Source organism: Piliocolobus tephrosceles, chromosome 19 (assembly GCF_002776525.5).
Source record: "Piliocolobus tephrosceles isolate RC106 chromosome 19, ASM277652v3, whole genome shotgun sequence".
NCBI lineage: Eukaryota > Metazoa > Chordata > Mammalia > Primates > Cercopithecidae > Piliocolobus > Piliocolobus tephrosceles.
This window is the reverse complement of record NC_045452.1, coordinates 3,231,725-3,249,930: the sequence shown is the minus strand read 5'-3', so window position 1 is coordinate 3,249,930 and position 18,206 is coordinate 3,231,725. Positions and strand designations below refer to the sequence as shown.

The 18,206-nt window shown below is 56.5% G+C and overlaps 1 protein-coding gene across 3 annotated transcripts in view; it reads left to right on the top strand.

Annotated features, from left to right (window-relative positions):
- Positions 1–18,206, top strand: part of GNB1L (G protein subunit beta 1 like) — a 70,047-nt gene that overhangs the window by 30,330 nt on the left and 21,511 nt on the right. For 2 of the 3 annotated variants that reach the window (XM_023192597.1, XM_023192596.2), the window contains 3 exons: positions 5,834–5,980; positions 6,462–6,587; positions 15,706–15,868. In XM_023192597.1, the coding sequence (XP_023048365.1) occupies positions 5,853–5,980; positions 6,462–6,587; positions 15,706–15,868 (417 nt within the window). In that variant the 5' untranslated portion in view covers positions 5,834–5,852. Of the gene's footprint in view, positions 1–5,833; positions 5,981–6,461; positions 6,588–13,148; positions 13,338–15,705; positions 15,869–18,206 lie in introns of those variants that run through there. The other variant, XM_023192598.2, reaches the window with a different exon arrangement.

Genomic DNA, 18,206 nt, shown 5'->3' with positions numbered 1-18,206 from the left:
CGGTTATCCTTCCCAAGGAAATTAATAACACCCCATTATCTGCAGTCCATATTCAGATTACCCCCAAAGGTCCCCCAGACATCCCTTATAGCCCCCTTTTTTTGATCCAGGATCTGATCTAAGAGCCAGGATCTAAGGTTCATATGTGTTTGGTCATCATGCCCCTTTGGTCTCTTAATGTGGAAGTTACCTAGCGTTTTCCTTTGGTGGTTTCTCTTGATGTTGACCGTTTTGACGAGTCCAAGCTAGTAGTCTTGTCTAGTGTCTCGTCGTATGGATGTGTCTGATTGTTTCCTTTATGGCTGGATTCAGGTTGAGCATTGTTGGCATGGACACACAGGGATGGTGCCACGTCTGTGGCATCATGTCAGGAGATAAGCAATGCCAGTTTGTTCATGATTGGCAGTGCCAGCTTTTCTCAGTGGTAAAAGTGGTGACAGCCAGATGTCTCCATTGAAGGTACACATTTTCCTTTTGAGATCAGTAAACAGTCTGGAGAGTAATACCTTGGCACAACACACATCTCCTGCTTCCCAACCACCTCTCACCAAGTTGGATCCTTTTCTGATCTGTGTGATGATGTTTCACCTCCCTTGCTCTCTGCTTGTAGTTGCAGTTCCCTCTCAGTTTCTTTAAGAGCATTAAGCACCCTTGCCTTGTATACCTGAGTGCTCTGCTCTGTGGGTCTAGTTCTGTTTTCTGTTGCCTCTGATGACTCTCGCTTACAGTGGCATGGTTCCTTGTTGATTTTTGTGATTTTTGACTACAACCTTGTACTTCTTAGGACTTTTTCTAAAGTGAATTCCTTGAGGCCTGGGTTTCAGATGGGTTCCTTCTGAGAAGACAGACTGAGGTGTGGGGGATCTCTCAGGGTGGTGTGAGTTAGGGCTGAAACCTGAGGACTGGTGTGTTTCTGGCATCCATGGGTGTAGGTTTAGTGCTGGCTCAGCCTAACACTGAGCATCTAGCTACTGGGGTTTTCCTAGGAGGTTAGCCACCATAGGAGGGCCCTAAGCTTTGCCTTTTGTCACCCCAGAGGCCATCAGAGCTGGAAATCCAGGTCACTAGTGCAGCAAATGCCCTCACAGCAGGCATGGCAGGTCTCCCGAGGTTGCACTTAGTGTTTGACCTCTGGCAGCTCAGACTTTTTTTTGTCAACTTAGTGATGCATTTAAGATTTTGATTTTGATTTTTTTCAGAGACAGGCTCTTGCTCTGTTGTCCAGGCTGGAGTGCTGTGGTGTGATCGTGGCTCATTGTAGCCTGGAACTCTTGGGCTCAAGTGATTCTCCCACCTCAGCCTCCTGAGTAGCTAGACTTACAGGTGCCCACCACCATGCCCGGCTAATTTATTTTTATTTTTTGTAGATATGGGGTCTGACTATGTTGCCCTGGTTGTTCTTGAACTTCTGGCCTCCAGCAATCTTCCTGCGTTGGCCTCCCAAAGTGCTGGGATCACAGGCCTGACCCACTGTGCCTGGCTGTGTTTAAAAAAAATTTTAAGATAATTATTTATTTTATTTTATTTATTTGAGATGGGGTCTTGCTCTATCCCCCAGGCTGGAGTACAGTGGTGCGGTCATGGCTCACTGCAGCCTTGACCTCCTGGGCTCAAGCCATCCTCCCACCTCAGCCTCCTGAGTAGCTGGGACCACAGGCATACACCACCACACCTGGCTAATTTATTTTTATTTTTTGTAAAGACAAGGTCTCCCTATGTTGCCTAGGCTGGTCTTGAACACCTGGGCTCTAGTAATCCTCCCACCTTGGCCTCCCAAAGTGCTGGGATTATAGGCATGAGTCTGCATGCCTGGTCTTTTAAGGAACTTTTATCAACATCTTTAGTTGTTTTTTGGGAGAGGGCCGCCCAGGGTGTCCATCCTGGTGTAAAGGGGTGCTGACCTAGTCTTCAGTCTTGCTGGTTATGGGCTGGAGCTTCCTCGGGGGATGCTGGAGCTATTTCCATGCCCTTGTGTGAGATATGCAGCGGGGCGGAAGGTCCTGTTTGAGGCACTCCCTGCAGCCTGAGTGGCCTGTCCTTGTGCTGTCACATGCCCAATGGGACAGGCAGGACCTGGTGGGCTGGGGCGGGCAGGGGTGGTGCCAGTGGCCTCTCTGGGTGGTGGCTCCCCACGTTGACTCACTTCGTGGTACTCTTTGCTAATTTACACAGAAGGGTTAGGGGACTTGAGCACAGGGCTGTGCAGCCCAAGGGCAGGGCAGGGGCCCAGGCTGAGCTGAGGCCTGTCTGGCATGAATCCCCAAAAGCCCGAGAATGTCTTGGGTAGAGACCTGTGGTCTTCGGGCTCCAGCCACTGCCCCAGCCCTGCTTCATCTGTAGGGAGGAAGGCCCTGCAGGTGTGGGCGGGTGTGTGCCAGCAGGACGTTTGCAGGCCTGCCCCTGCCTCCCTTGAGTGCAGTGTCCGTGGACCTCTGTGCCAGTTGCACCTGCCCGCTGGTCCCCACACCCAGAGGAGCGCTCTGGACCTCTCTTGGGAGAGCCCTGGGGCCTGCCGAGCTGCCTCCGCAGTGGCACATTGCAGGCAGATGCTCTTGTTGTCCATTTGTGCCCTGGGGCTTTCAGGGGCGTTTGTGGCTTCTCTGGAAAGGCTGTTAAGAGTTACACAAATTGTGTCAGACTGTCTTTCATTTTTCAAAGAATGTGGCTCACTTTGACACCTGGAAGAGCAGGCAGAAGCCAAAGTTGTGCTCTGTGAATTAAGTTTCCTGTTCCTTTGCCTCCGGGAGGACAGGGCCGGGGCTGGGCTGGGGCCACCGCGAGGACGGCTGGGCGCACACAGGCCTTGCGCAAGGGCGGCCTTCGCTCCACAGCCTGGGGCCAGGCAAGATAGGGGAACGTGATGATTCTCAATTAAATTAATAAAGAATAATTAGATGTCATAAATCAAGCAATCCTAGGATATTGTCATGGGAAAAATATGTAGCTAGAATTAATTAGTTTTCAAATAAAGCATTTATTTTAATTACTTGAAATGATGGAGCCCTTAATTGACGATGCATCATTTTGGCCTGTGCATTTTGGTTGTTGTAACAACGTGACGGGTTTGTTCCCTGCAATTCTGGGGAAACAATAGAGGAGAACTTGATTTCATCACCTGAGAATGAGCCTTCTGCTGGTGAGGTTCTGGAAACTCCCGCCAGGCCCCAGGCAGGTGGCAAGTGGGGGCCGGGCTTCAGCTGGCACCGCCCAAGGCCGCCGTGCTATCTGTGTGTGTGCTTCTCTGTGCTGTGTGTGCAGGTGTGTGCACATACGTGAGTGCCTATGCCTGAGTGTGTGAGTCTGCATGTGTGTATGTGTGTATAGGTATGAATGTGTGCCTGTGTGTGTGCCTGTGTGTATGTGCACATATGGGTGTGTGAACATGTATGTGTATGTGTGTGTCCTATGTGTGGGTTTTGCGTGTGTGTGTGTGCACCATGTGCATGTGTGTGCCTGTGTGTATGTGTGTGCATAGCATGTGTCCAATGTGTGTCCGTGCCGGGATTGCACGGGGAGCCTCTGTAGAGGTGACCTGTCAGGCTCTGCTTCCTGGACTGGAGTCATGAGAGGGGCCCTCCATGCTGCACTCAGTGCTTTCCTGCTAGGTGGAGGTGCTTTTGCCAGGTCTGCATTCTTTGGCTCCTCTTGGAGCTGGGGCCCTGTCTCCCTGTCTGTCTGACTAGCTTGCCTTTCTTACCTGGCAGGCATAGCACGAGCAGGTGGTGGCTTCTGAGAACTGTCCTCCAAGCCAACCCACTGAGGGCAGCTGTTCCAGCCCCTGGCCCGGCTGCGGGCTGCGTCTTCAGGAGTCTTCCCCATCCCAGGCTGGAGCAGGGGCGGTGGGTCTTGGGAACAGTGTGGGGTCTGGTCCCTCCACCTCCCTGGAAGCCACTCTCAAGTTTGGGCATGGTCAGTTGGCTTTCAGCCACAGGTGAGAGAGGATGAAACCCCTCTCATCCCCCTCAAAAAAGAAAAGGAAAAATGGAACTTGGCAGTTAGTAAAGGACATCCCAGGGAACTCCACATTGTCTTTGGAACCCCTTGAGAGAGGCAGGGTCGGGAGTTAGAGTGGCTGCCCGAGGTCTCTCTCCAGGCAGGGTGGACCTGCGCCCTGGAGTCACTGCCTGGCCCCTCCCAGACTTCCTGCCCTCCCCCATGCAGCCTGTGCGGGCCCTGGCTGCTGTCCTCCCTCCACTCTGCAGGACACCTTGGCAGGGGCATTTCTCAGGGTGTTTTGAACCTTTGCTCCAGCTGGGCTGCTGCTGCCTCTCCTGAAGACAGTAAGGAGAGGGCTGGCGTGTATTCAGGAGGAAAGAGGCAGGGCTTGGCGGTGGTGGTGCCACTGAAGGGGCACCCTGGACAGCCACCTCCAGACATCCACAGCACTCCTGCCTCTGCACCTGCACCCCCATCTGCCTCCCACCCAGCACCTTCTGGAAGAGTCCTTCCCACCTCCCCTGTCCTGGTCCTTTACTGGCCCCAGTCCCTCTGCTGGCTGTGGCTGCCATGGGCCATCCTTCCTGCCCTGTGTGCAGGCTGTAGGCGACTGGGCCGGGGCCTGTCCCACTGTCCCAGAGCCCAGTGGAAGAGGCCCCCTGTGACAGGCTGCCCCAGCCGCCCAGCGGTCTGCTCCTGGCCTTTCCCTCTGTGCCTTAGCCCAGCTCAGGGCCTGCAGGCAGACAGACGTGGAACTGGTCGCTTCTGGCTCCAGGGCCACCCCACAGAGCAGCCAGCTGTGGGGCTGAGGTGGATTGAGAGGCTCTGCGGGGCTGAGTGGTTGGATGGGCTGGGCAGGGACCGGGGAAGCCTCTCTGGGTGGGTGGTGGCTCTGCAGGCCTCCCCGACAGGCCCAGTAGTCCGGGGAGCAGCTGCTCATTGGTGACCGCAGCTCTCCCAAGGAGCCGCATGGCGACTCTGCCCCGGCCACTCTGCCCTTCAGTGGCGCCACGAAACCCTAGAGTACTTCAGGCCTCAGCGCCAGGGGCCTGACGCAGCTCAGTGACTATTCTCTGCCTCAGTTTCCCCAAGTGTAAAAGGGGTCCTGCCGCCTCATAGGGTGGTGATGGCAGTTAGAAATTGTGGCAGGGCAGGCTGAGGGCCCAGCAGAGGGCGCAGCAGATGTGAGAGGAAGGCTCATCCTAGCAGCCCCCCTGGGACCCTGCATGCCTCTTTTCCCCCGATCCCTGATCCCTGAGCTGGCCATGGGCAGAGGTGGCAGCAGGGATGAGAGAAGAAAGGAGACTGGATTTGCCAGTGGGGAGGGAGGGTGGCTCCCAAGAGAGACACTGGAGTGAGGCCTGGACAGAGGGTGGGACTCAGCCAAGCCCAGTGGCAGGACTGGCAGTCCCAGCATGCAGATGGCCAGAGTGGGAAAGCACCGGTGTGGCTGCTGGGATCTGGGGAGCCAGAGGGCACAGCCAGTGGTGGACAGGAAGGCCTGGAAGCCAGGGTGACCGAGGGAATGTTGGACACTGCTGTGCCCACCCAGGGATGGCTCAGATGGGACCCAAGCGGGTGCACCAGTCAAGTGCAGAGGCCAACAGGCACAGTGCGAGGAGGGCTGGCATCCATGGGGCTCCCAGGTTTCCCCAGCAGTGGGGGAAGGGTGAACTCCGTGCTCTCTTCTGGGCTCACCGCCGCGCAGGGAACTGGTGCCTCTGCAGCCACAGGCCATTCATCAATGTCTGGGGAGCAGGGGTGCCTCTCCCAGGAGGGGCAGAGGGCCAGGGACACTGAGCAGGGGCAGCGTCTCAAGCACCCCTGAGCCTGAGCAGCCTTCCTAGAGGATGGGAGTAGGGACGCAGTCATTCACACGCCCTCCCTTGGTGCCCAGGTAACTGCATCCTGCCAGCATGGCGGCCCCCTGCCCGCCACCGCCTCCAGACCCCCAGTTTGTCCTCCGAGGCACCCAGTCACCGGTGCATGCGCTACACTTCTGGAAAGGAGCCCAGGCTCAGGGGCACCCGGTCCTCTTCTCAGGGTGAGTAGCTGCGGCCCCAGCCCCAGGCCACCCAGGGCCAAGTCAGGAGGTCGTGACCTAGCAAGGAGCCCAGCACTTGTTTGAGGGTGCTGGCCAAGGGGCATGGACTGCTCGTCACCCAGGCTCGCACCCACCAGACAGACACACTGTCCCTTGGGGGAGGCAGGGACACGTACACTCTTTGTTACAGACTCAGGAGCAGGCAAGACCACCCAGCATGCCTTTCTGTGGCATGGCTCCCCCACCTCCAGAGAAGCAGATCTGCCTGAGTCACACCTAGAGGCTCCTGAGGGTCCCCCGCTGCCCTCTCTGGAAGAGGAGCGCTTTGCCAGTTTGCCCATTAGTTCATATTTAGAGCTGTTGGCTTTTCAGCTCTACCAGCCTAGATGCCCGCATCCCACAATGTAGCCTCCAGGCTGGCCCCAGAGCATTCAGCACACCCTTCTGCCCCCTGACGCCCTGCTCGGCTTGTCTGAAACAGGTCTCAGAGTGGCCTGGTACACGTCTGGAGCCTGCAGACGCGGAGAACGGTCACCACCCTGGATGGCCACGGGGGACAGTGTGTAACCTGGCTGCAGACGCTGCCCCAGGGGCACCAGCTCCTCAGGTGGGTCTCCAAGGTGCGGGAGCCAGGTATAGCCTTCGGGGGAGTCAGGAACTCTCTGATGGAGGCCTTAGTGTCCATCACTGGGTGGCAGAATGGGGTGGGGGGACCAGAAGGGGCCAGCAGAGGGTCCGCAGCAAGGGCAGGGTGTGCAGGACCAGCCCCTCGTCGTGGGGAGGCAGGCAGGTCTGCCTCTGCATCTCCACCATCTCCACTGGACCCTTCATGCTCCAAGCTGGAGCCAGGAGGTGCCAGCTGAGGAGGCCGGAGCTCCAGGACTGGTGACATCTGAGGTGAGCCCAGGTGCAAGTTGGTGGGAGGGCCTTCACAAGGGCACTGGGTTGTGGCTTGGGAGACTGTGCAGGGGTGAGGGCATTTGCTGAGAGGAGGGGAATGGGACAAAGTATAGGCTCAGAGATGCAGGCAGTGGTCCCAAGGAGGGCCTCCCTGTCCACTGCCCTTCCTGCCTGAGCCGTGTGCCATGAACATGGTGGGTCACACACCGTGCCGGTGGAGGCCCTGGGAACTGGGGGTTCTGACAGCTGAGCCCTGGCCATGTGTGTCCCTTCACTAGGTTATGACAATGCACCTGACTCTTCCCAAGAGGACCCAGCCCCTGATGTGCCACATACAGCTATGTGGCCGGCAAGATGGCAGCTGAGTGGCCGGGGGAGGGGCTTGGGCTTGGGCGTGTAATGCTGTCCCACAGCGGTGTGCTTTTGTGTTTCTGAAGTGGGCATGGGAGTGAGGGCCATCTCCCCATCCAGTCTCCCCTGCAGTGTCTCCTATGGTTTCTGCCCCTGCAGTCTCCTCCCTCAGGGCTCCGAGCTCACGTGTGTGTTCTGTCCCCTACACATCACTTGGGCATGACTTGTCCAGACTGTGCCTCAGCAGGAAGGGTCCACAGAGGTGGCCTGTCTCCGTTGGAACTCAGACCCCACTGTTCTAGCCTCTACTTAGCACAAGGGCAGGTTTCTGGGTGCCCCTACGGTTCACGAGCCCTTAGCCCATCCCGAGACAGTGTGACCCTACCCTCCATGACTGCTGTGCTGTCTGGCCAGGTGCCTGCTGGGAAGAGCCTAGTGAACGTATGGGGATGGCTGTGGCGCCATTGCAGTGTCAGCCTGTGCCTTCAGCAGAGCTGGCCCTGTCCAGGGCTCCACATTGAGCCCAGGCCTCTCCTCAGAGGAGCCTCTGCCTCCATCCCGTGGGCCCAGGTCCCAGGGCCACCTCTGTGGACCCTTCTGCAGCTTGGTCTCCCATGGCCATGACACCATCCTCCTGATGGGTGGCAGAGCCTCATCCTGAGGTTACGTGGTACACAGGGCCTTGCTCCACACGCTGGTGCACTACTGGGTGAGCAGGAGGTGGCGGGGGAACAAGAGGGCCTGGCATTCCTGGTTGGGGAGATCCCATGTGCTGAGGCCCTGGAGGTCCTGCCTGTGAGTGTGGTGAGGGACAGTGGGGCTGGGTGCTGGGCAGCTGGCAGCAGAGTTGGGGGGGCAGCCCCTGGGGGTTAGCCCAAGGCTGGGTTCTGACATTACCCCCATGGTCTTGTGGAGGTGATGGGGCTAGGACAACAGGCCGGAGGTAGGCCAGGAAGCAGCAGGCAGGGGCAGGTGCTTGAGGGGCTTCTCTGCTTCCCATGGGGAGTGGGAGGGACAAGGTATGGTGGGACAGGGAAGGCCTGCAGGCAGCTGGCAACAAGTCCTCCTTTGGGCCGCCTGGATGCCGGAGCAGGCTATTGTCCTTGATCACAGTGACATCTGTCCCTGTGTGGGGATCGCTGCCACCAGCCCAGGAATTCTGAGCACGGGCCTGCTGTCCTGGGATTTGCCTTGCTTCGTATTCAGGGAACTCCATGCCATCACCATCACGGCCCAGAACTCCAAAATGACAGGCCTGTTCTCCTGCTCTGGACTCGGTGCCTGGTTCATGGCACTGTGGAGTCCAGTCCCCAGAGAATGAGGCCTGTCTGGCCCCCACCAGTCTGCAAAACATGTCTGTGCCAGACTCATGCAGTGCCTACCACCTGGGAGATGGCTGCAGGTGACGGAGGCACCAGGGTTGTCCTGGAGAACAGAGGCCCTGAGCCTGTGTGCTTGCAGAACCCTGGGCCTGTGTGCTTGCAGAACCCCCTGTGGTCGTGCCTGCGTACTGGCCAAGACGACCTAGATCCCCCACTGCTGGTGCAGGGGGCCTCAGTGTGGGTTTGGTCTTTGATTGTCAGAGTAGACTTCATTTCTACAACCCCACCAGGCCATGTGCATCGGGAGCTGCTGTTTGTAAGGGTCCTCCTGAGCTTTCAGCCACAGTGTAGCCCTTGGTGGTCCCTTGCGTAGGTGCCTCGTGGTATCAGGCTGTCCTGTAGACGGGAGCTGTGCCAGGCCTGGTGGGCAGTCTGGGAGCTAGTGTTCAAGGGCGCCTCCCCTTCCTGCTGGGATGGTGCTGCAGTGGCCGCTTCCCAGGCAGAGCCATCCACGGGTCAGGGGGTCTGTGGATGGAGACTGCAGGTGTGGAGTGCCAGGTGCGTTTGCACTGTACTAGAGCCTGTAGGCCGCCACCCGGCCTGCGCTCAGCTGTGTTTGGAAGCCAAGTCTTTCCAAGTGGCCCTTGAAGGAAGTGATGGCTTTCATGTCGATGGGAGGTGGGAGGACGCCCTCAGCCTCCCGCATGCCAAGGACGCACCTGTGCCCTCGACAGCCACCTCAGCAGGGTGTATTTTTATCTTTTTTCTTGTGAAGTATAATGTACTCACAGAAGAGCGCAAGACAAGTGTGCTCAAAGCATTGTATTATGGCTGAGTGGGCACCTGAGCAACCAGCTTCCAGTCAGGAAGTAGAGCGCAGGGCCCCCGAGCCTCCGAACCCTGAGCTGCTGCCACCTGCTCTCCCTGGAGGTAGCCCCTCATGCCCTAGGAGGTAGCCCCTCATGCCTCATTTTTGCTTTATTTCTGAATATCTGTCTCTAGAAAGCATAGACTAGTTTCATCTGCTTTTTTCCTTGAAAGTGTGGAGACATAAGGAACAGCATCTGTGTGTGACTTCTGTCACTCAGCTTTATCTCTGTGAGCTCCCTGTGTTGCATGTAGCTGCAGTCAGCTGTCGCTGTTTTCTTTTTCTTACTTTTTTTTTTTTTTTGAGACGGCATCTCGCTCTGTCGCCCAGGCTGGAGTGCTGTGGCCGGATCTCAGCTCACTGCAAGCTCCGCCTCCCGGGTTCACGCCATTCTCCTGCCTCAGGCTCCCGGGTAGCTGGGACTACAGGCGCCGCCACCTGGCCCGGCTAGTGTTTTTTTGTAGTTTTTAGTAGAGACGGGGTTTCACCATGTTAGCCAGGATGGTCTCGATCTCCTGACCTCGTGATCCGCCCGTCTTGGCCTCCCAAAGTGCTGGGATTACAGGCTTGAGCCACTGCGCCCGGCCCTTTTTTTTTTTTTTTTCTTTTTTTGAGACAGAGTCTTGCTCTGTCATCAGGCTGGAGTTTAGTGGCGTGATCTCGGCTCACCGACTCCCTGGTTAGCGATTCTCCTGCCTCAGCCTTCCGAATATCTGAGATTAGAGGCATGCGCCATTACGCCCAGCCAATTTTTGTATTTTTAGTTGAGACAGGGTTTCACCATATTGGCCAGGACAGCCTCGGTCTCCTGATTTCATAATCTGCCTGCCTTGGCCTCCCAAAGTGCTGGGATCACAGGCGTGAGCCACTGTGCCTGGCCCCTAATGGTGTCTTTAATGAACAAAGGTTACTCATTTTAATGGAGTCCATTCAAGTCTGCCAGGCTTTCCCCTTATGGAGAGTGCCTTTGTGTCTTGCAGGGAGTTCCCACACCGAGGTCCGAGAGACCTCTCTCCATGTCTCCCTGGAGCTTTGCTGTTGTCCCTTGTAGGTCCATGGTTCAGCTGGAGTTCACTACGGTGTGCAGTGAAGGCTCTGTGTTTCCGTGTGGGTACCCGGCGGTCCTGCCTTCCCCCACCTCAATGCCCCTTGGATGGGGCAGGAAGGGGATCCAGGCAGTCAAAGAAGCAGGATCAGGAGAGTGGTGTGGCAGCGGCAGCCTGGGAGGCCAGGAGGTTGGTGAGAGCATGTGGGCAGGCTCACTGGTTGAGCATGTCAGTGAACATCTCCAGGAGAACAGAGGCCAGGGTTGCCCCTGCCCAGAGAGGAGAGTTACCAACACGGGAAGGGGAAAGTCAAAAGAACCTGTGTATTGTGTGTGCGAGGTTTGTGTATGGAAGTTGTGTGTGTGAGAGATGCCTGTGTGGTGTGTATGTATGTGAGGTGTGTATGAGGTGTGTGGTGTGTGTGATTGTGTGTTGTGTGCATGCGTGGGAGGCGTATGTGTGTTCCCTCGCCTGCATATGGAGGGGCCTGGCGGCCAGGGCATGCTCTAGCAGTGAGCAGGTGGACACCCAGGTCCTGGCTTCTAAATGCTTGTGTGTCCCGGTGGAGTGAGGGTTCCCTGGGAGATGGCAGATTCTAGGTCTGGACATCTCACAGATGGCCACCCACATGTCAGAGGATTCTGAGCCAGCCTGCAGGGGCTCCCATTAGCCTAGGCCAATATGAGCACTAAAATGAATGATCAGAATTTGGGGTGATGAGCCTTTGAATACGATGGGTCCTGACCAGGAGACCAGGGTTGACACCCCCGATGGTGGTCAGGGCACGTCGGGTGCCTCGCAGCGTGATGACTGAGGAGAGGCAGCATCATCTGGTGTCCCCTGAGGAATGTGGGCCTGGGCCTCGTCACCAGGGAAGGAAGGAGTGCAGGAACATGAGAGAGAGGCAGAGACAGGGAGAGAGAAGGGGCCGTGCAGGGGTCAGAGGCAGCCAGGACCCACAGCAACGCAATGTGTGCCCCGCGAGACCCCACACAGGCCACGACGCCCCAGGATGACTGCAGGCTGTTGGGGCTCACCCTTGGTCAGGATGTGGTGGTGACAAGGCGGGGTTCTTGGTGACAGGCTCACCTGTGTGCACCGGGCTGGGAGAGGCTGGGAGAAGCAGGCCACTGCAGCAGGAGGCATAGGGAGTCTTCGTGCTGTTTTCACAACTGTCCTGTGAGTTCAAAACTGATTCAAAATAAAAAGTTAAGCTGGGCCGGCCGGGCACCGTGGCTCAAGCCTGTAATCCCAGCACTTTGGGAGGCTGAGGCGGGCGGATCACGAGGTCAGGAGATCAAGACCATCCTGGCTAACATGGTGAAACCCCATCTCTACTAAAAATATAAAAATATTAGCCAGGTGTGGTGGCGGGGGCGCCTGTAGTCCCAGCTACTTGGGAGGCTGAGGCAGGAGAATAGCGTGAACCCAGGAGGCGGAGCTTGCAGTGAGCTGAGATCACGCCACTGCACTCCAGCCTGGGGGACAGAGCAAGACTCCGTCTCAAAAAAATAAAAGTTAAGCTGGGCACAGTGGCTCACTCCTATAATCCCAGCACTTAGGGAGGCTGAGGTATGCTTGGGCCTAAAGTTCAAGACCAGCTTGGGAAACATCATGAAATCTCGCCTCTACAAAAAAATACAAAAATTAGCTGAGTGTGGTGGCACACGCTGGTCATCCCAGCTACCTGGGAGGCTGAAGTGGGAGGATCACCTGATCCTGGGAGTTTGAGGCTGCAGTGAGCTGTGATCACCCCACTGCACCATCCTGGGCAGCAGATCAAGATACTGTCTCAAAGAAAAAAAATGTTAAAGTTCCTGGAAAAACAAGTCAGTCCTCCGCTCCCCGCAGGGCACGCATGGATGCCCTCCCTGTGAGCGTGGTGTGCAGCCACATCTCCCCTCCCTTGGCCCTGGCCCTCGTCATGCTGAGGACACCCCCATCCCGGCCTCCCTGCAGTGTCACATTGAGCCTTGCTGCCTAGCAGAGCCCCGGGGGCTGTGCGAGTCTATGTGCTCCAAATGTCCGGGTACATTTTGATATCAGTTTGGCAGGTTCTCCAAAACCCCAGTGGAGATTTGGACAGGGACTGAGTTGCCCAGATCAGTCTTTGTGGTGCTGAGTTCTCTGTGGCGTGGACGCCGCACACCGCACAGCCCTTCTGGCAGAACATGGGTGCATGATAATAACTGGGACCCAGACTTTGTTTCAATTTCTTCTGTTTGTCCACCAATGACGTTTCTTCTCCAGGATCCTCTGAGCTGTCACGTCTCCTTAGTCCCTTCTGGGTGTGTGATCATTTATTTTCGTGACCTCAACATTTTGGTCTTCTTTTTTTTTTTTTTGAGGCAGGGTCTTGCTTTGTCACCAAGGCTGGAGTGCAGTGGTATCATCACAGCTCACACAGCCTCAATCTCCCAGGCTCAAGCAATTCTCCTACCTCAGCCCCCTGAGTAGCTGGAACTGCAGGCACATGCCACCAAGCTTGACTAATTAAAAAAATTTTTTTTATAGAGATGGAGTCTCACTATATCAGCCAGGCTGGTCTTGAACTCCTGGGCTCGAGCAATCCTCCCACCACCACCTTCCAAAGTGCTGGGATTACAGGCCTGAGTCATCGCACCTAGCTGACACTTTTGAAGAGTTACTGCGTAGATGTTTTGTAGAACACCCCTCAGGTTGGGTTTGTCTGTATTTTCTCAGGTTAAGACTGGGGTGATGGGTGTTGGGAAGAAACCCACAGAAGTGAGGTTTCTCATCCTATCATCCTGGCGTCCATGCTGAACACATGGGGCCCTGATGGCCCATGGCTTGGCGAGTACAACTCTGGTCACTGGGGCAGGAAGTGTCTGCCTGACTCCACTGTCAAGGTATAGCTTTTGCTTACTAGTTGCAGTCCACATGCAAAGGGAAAATGAAGCTCCACCTCCTGGGGGGAGGAGAGCCAAGGATGTGTGGCCCTGTGTTACCACCACTGCAGTAATTACTAACATCTGGGGAGTGTAGTCACAGCTACTCAGGAGGCCGAGGCGGGAGGATCGTTTAAGCCGAGGAGTTTGAGACCAGCCTAGGCAATATGTTGAGACCCTTACACTTTTGCCGCTGATTTTAGCATCCATCTGTGGACTCTGCCGGCACTAGTTATTACTGGGGTGTTCTTGTTTCCCTCATCCCTCCCAGCCATGGCAGATTCCTACTTTAATTGGAATATAAGAAGCTAGAAGGAAGGTTTATTCCTTCTTTCTGATACATAATACACATTCACTCATGAGGATGGGCTCATGCAGATTTACTTCTTTCTTTGAGCTAAAATCTAATACCACCATGATGTATTTGATTTCTCAGATTGTTCCAGCTTCAGAGCCTGTGTCCTTCTGACATCCCCGATCCTTTTTTATTTTTATTTTACTTTTTGAGACAGGGTCTCCTGGAGTGCAGTGGCTCAATCATGGTTCACTGCAGCTTCCAACTCCCAGGCTCAAGCAATCCTCCCACCGAAGCTTCCTGAGTAGCTGGGTCTACAGGCACGCACCACCAGGCCTGGCCAATATTTGCGTCTTTTGTAGAAATAGGGGTCTCACTGTTTTGCCCAGGCTGATCTGGAACTCCTGGGCTCAAGCAATCCTCCTGCCTTGACCTCCCAAAGTGCTGGGATTTTAGGTGTGAGCCACCACACCCAGTCTTTATTTTATTTTATTTTTTATTTATTGAGACAGAGTCTTGCTTTGTCACCCAGGCTGGAGTGCAATGGCTCAATCTTGGCTCACCACAACTTCCGCCTCCCAGGTTCAAACAGTTCTCGTGCCTCAGCCTCCCAAGTAACTGGGATTACAGGCGCACGCCACCACACCCAGCTGATCTTTTTGTGTTTTTTTTTTTTTGAGACGGAGTCTCGCTCTGTCGCCCAGGCTGGAGTGCAGTGGCCGGATCTCAGCTCACTGCAAGCTCCGCCTCCCGGGTTTACGCCATTCTCCTGCCTCAGCCTCCCGAGTAAGCTGGGACTACAGGCGCCTGCCACCTCGCCCAGCTAGTTTTTTGTATTTTTTAGTAGAGACGGGGTTTCACCATGTTAGCCAGGATGGTCTCGATCTCCTGACCTCGTGATCCACCCGTCTCGGCCTCCCAAAGTGCTGGGATTACAGGCTTGAGCCACCGCGCCCGGCCCTTTTTGTGTTTTTAGTAGAGACGAGGTTTCACCATGTTGGCCAGGCTGGTCTTGAACTCCTGACCTCTCAGGTTATCCGCCTGCCTCGGCCTCCCACAGTGCTGAGTACAGGCGTGAGCCACTGTACCCAGCCTTATTTTATTTCTGAAGCATTTCTCACTGCCTGGCACTACAGGATGCTTGAGACTAACATCTTGGTTTTCCTCCACTCTGTCCTAGAGTCAGCCATTTCTCCAGAGCCCTGGTTCCTGTTTTTGGAGAACAGGATAAGAAACCAAAACCTGGGGTTAGGTGTGGTGTTCTCAGCGGACAGCAGTGGGAGGCGCCTGGGTTGCAGGGTGACCTGTGCTTACGCACCCGTCTGCACTCATTTCTGTCTGTGCATCTGACCACTCGTTGCTCGTCTTGACTTTACAATTCTAATTTGACTCTGCCAGGCCATCTCTCCCTGTGCCTCTCTGTCACATCTCCCTGTGGTGAGACCCCGGGCCCGTGAGCCACCCCTGGTTTCCTCATTTGTTCTACCAGGTGTACACGTGGAGAGGATCCAGAACTGTAACCTGCACTCCTCTGAGAAACTAATTCACCCACGGGAGCAGTTTTTGCACAGTTATTTTTGTCTTCAACCTCATAAGCATCTAGTCATGAGCACTACCCCAAAACGCCTCAGGTTGGCTCTCCTCTGTTCTCCCCCTTGTCACAGTCTGCAGTCCTTCCTGGGGGCCTGGCACCCTGGGTGTTTGCTGGTTTTAGGATGTACACAGTGAAGTCTGCTGTCTGTGCTGTGCAGCACTGCAGGCTTGGTGTCCCCCACCCCAGGGCCACGCTGGACAGCCGTCGGTCCACAGCCTTGGTCCACTGCGTGTCCTGGCCTTGGACACTTTGGTGCTGGCTCATGTGTCAGTGCCAGAGCCGTGAGGCCCTTCCTCAGCTGAGGCTCCCAACCTGCGGTGATCCAAGCTCACAGCACCCGCTCTCTGGAAACATGGCCTTGCCTTCCTTCCGCTGCAGGGGCCATGGGAGCTGACACTTGTCCAGGGGAGTCTCAAGCATGTCTCCTCTTTGTCTGGCAGTCAGGGCCGAGACCTGAAGCTGTGCCTGTGGGACCTGGCGGAGGGCAGGAACGCTGTCGTGGACTCTGTGCGCTTGGAGAGTGTGGGCTTCTGCCGGAGCAGCATCCTGGCCGGGGGCCAGCCGCGCTGGATGCTTGCCGTGCCAGGGAAGGGCAGCGACGAGGTGAGAGCCAGCCCACCTGAGGCCCCATGTTCTCCAAACAGCTGTGCTCATCCTCTGCACTTGGTTAGGAGGCGCCTGCGCCCACCCACAGGACCCCATGGAGCTGCCCACTCGACGGCAGCTCTACCGACTGGGGCTGGTGCACAGCCAGCTAGGCCTGGGCCTGCCCCTCGGGGTGGCCCTGCTGATGAGCCATCCTCCTAGGGCAGAGGGAGAATCAGGAGGGGTTGGGGGAGGGGCCGGTGTTTTGGAGGCCTGACAGCCAGCACAGTTCTGCATATGGAGGAGAGCAGCGTGGGATGGCCAAGCCTGGAGGCCCGAGGCCAGCAGGGTAGAGACTGCTCAGGCCCTGAGGACCTTAGTCCCAAGTGGGAGGAACACTCCGAGGCAGCTGGCAGGAGGCGGTGGGAGAGAGACCAATGCCCTGGTGAAGTTGGAGGCCTGGGGAGGGCCGAACCAGGGCTGCAGGGAGGGTGGTGTCCAAGGGCACAGAACCAGGGCTGGGATGGGTGGGTGCAGGCACAGGGTGGTGATCACAGTCCCCAGGAGAAAGGTGAGCTAGGGAACACCCAGGGGGATGAGGGGGTCACCAAGCAGGGAGGCCACTGTTAGGTGGAACTTAGGCATGGCTGGAGGCTCAGCTCTTGGGGGAGCTGAAGGGAAATCAGAGAAGAGCCTGTGAGTGGTGACTGTCCCGCCTGGTGAGTGGGGCGTGGTGGCCCGAGGGCAAGGCGTGGGGAGGATATACCATGGAGTAGGGGTCACACACGTGGGGGCTGCTGTCCATGCCCACTGCCAAGTCCTCCCCATTCCTTGTGCCCCAGCTGTCTTTGGGGCTGGTACTGGGCAGGGCAGCCCCCACGCACAGTTGGGCTTGGCTTCTGCCCAAGGAGAGTCGTTCTGTCTTCAGGCAGATCCAGTACATAAATAATGAGATAGGAACAGGCATTTATTTGTTCATTGCATTTAAATAACCAATTAGGAGCTACATATACTTTTCTTGCCAATCTGCCAAAAACCTGTTACAAGTTGTATTTATGTCAGAAAGAGGGGTGTGCTTCCTCCCCCGGGACCCAAGGTCTGCAGACCCACAGGAATGCCGCAGGAGTTTGAGTCAGCTCTTCCCTTGTCCTGCTGTCCTCCATGCGCTGGTGTCAGCCACCCCCAGGCCGCCAGCCAGCACTCGGTCAGCCTGCACTACCCCCGGCCCCATGTCCCCTGTGCTCAAGGCTGTCTAACCCTCGTCCTGGCTTTCGGCTCTCCCCGTGGGGCAGCATCTGTCTTTTCCCGGGGCAGCCTGTCTGGGGACCTCGCACATCCTGGGAAAACAGTTGCTTTCCACATTCCCACCTGGAATCTGTCGGACTGGGCGGGAGAAAGCCTCGCTGGCCTGCACCCAGACAACGCCCAGGGAGCCGTACTCCCACCCCACTCGGCCGACTGGGTGGCCACACTTGCCCAAACCTCTTTCCTTCTGGAAACAAAGGTTGCAGTCAGGTGCCAGGCAGAAAGCTCATGGGTGTCTGTAGGAGGCTCCAAGTACAGGCGCAGGCAGGGGCGGCCCCGGGCTGAGGACCCAGGCCAGGTGGACATGGTGTGTAACTCTGGTGCTCAGGTCCAGGGCTCACCGCTCCCCTGCACCCAGGATGTGGTTCAAGGCGCTGCCACCCCCGCTCCCTCCTGCAGCACACAGAGTGGGGCATCAGGACTGCCCTGGGTTCTGCCCTCATCGCGCCCCACCATCATCTTTTGCCCCTGTCCTCACTGGCCTGCTCAAGTCATTTGCCCTTGATGTCCCCTCACTCTCCCCAGAGGGGTTTTTTTGAGCCCAAATTGAGACAGGCCCTCCCTTGTTGGGGACTGTGTATGGCTGTGTAGGCTGTGTAGCCAGTGCCTGCCTCCTCCACAGCCCTCCCCACCCCACAGAAGCACAGGTGTGCTCAGGGCAGCTCCTCCTGCCCCTGGCTTAAGTCCCTCACCTCCCCACCCCATTAACTGCTCAACTAGCCCATCCTCCTGATATAGCGACAAGAGGAGCAGATCTTATTTTAAGAAATCTGGCACAGAAGAGTGCAAAAAGTAGGAAATCATAGTCCCAGCTACTCAGGAGGCCGAAGCAGGAGGAACCCAGGAGTTCGAGACCAGCCTGGGCAACACAGTGAGACTCCCTCTCTACAAAAAGTTAGCTGAGCCTGGTGGCCGCACACCTGTAGTCCCAGCTACTGGGGAGGCTGAGGTGGGAGGGTTACTCGAGCTCAGGAGTTCAAGGCTGCAGTGAGCCGCGATGGCACCAGCCTGGGTGACAGAGTGAGACTCTGACTTTAAAACAAAACAAAAC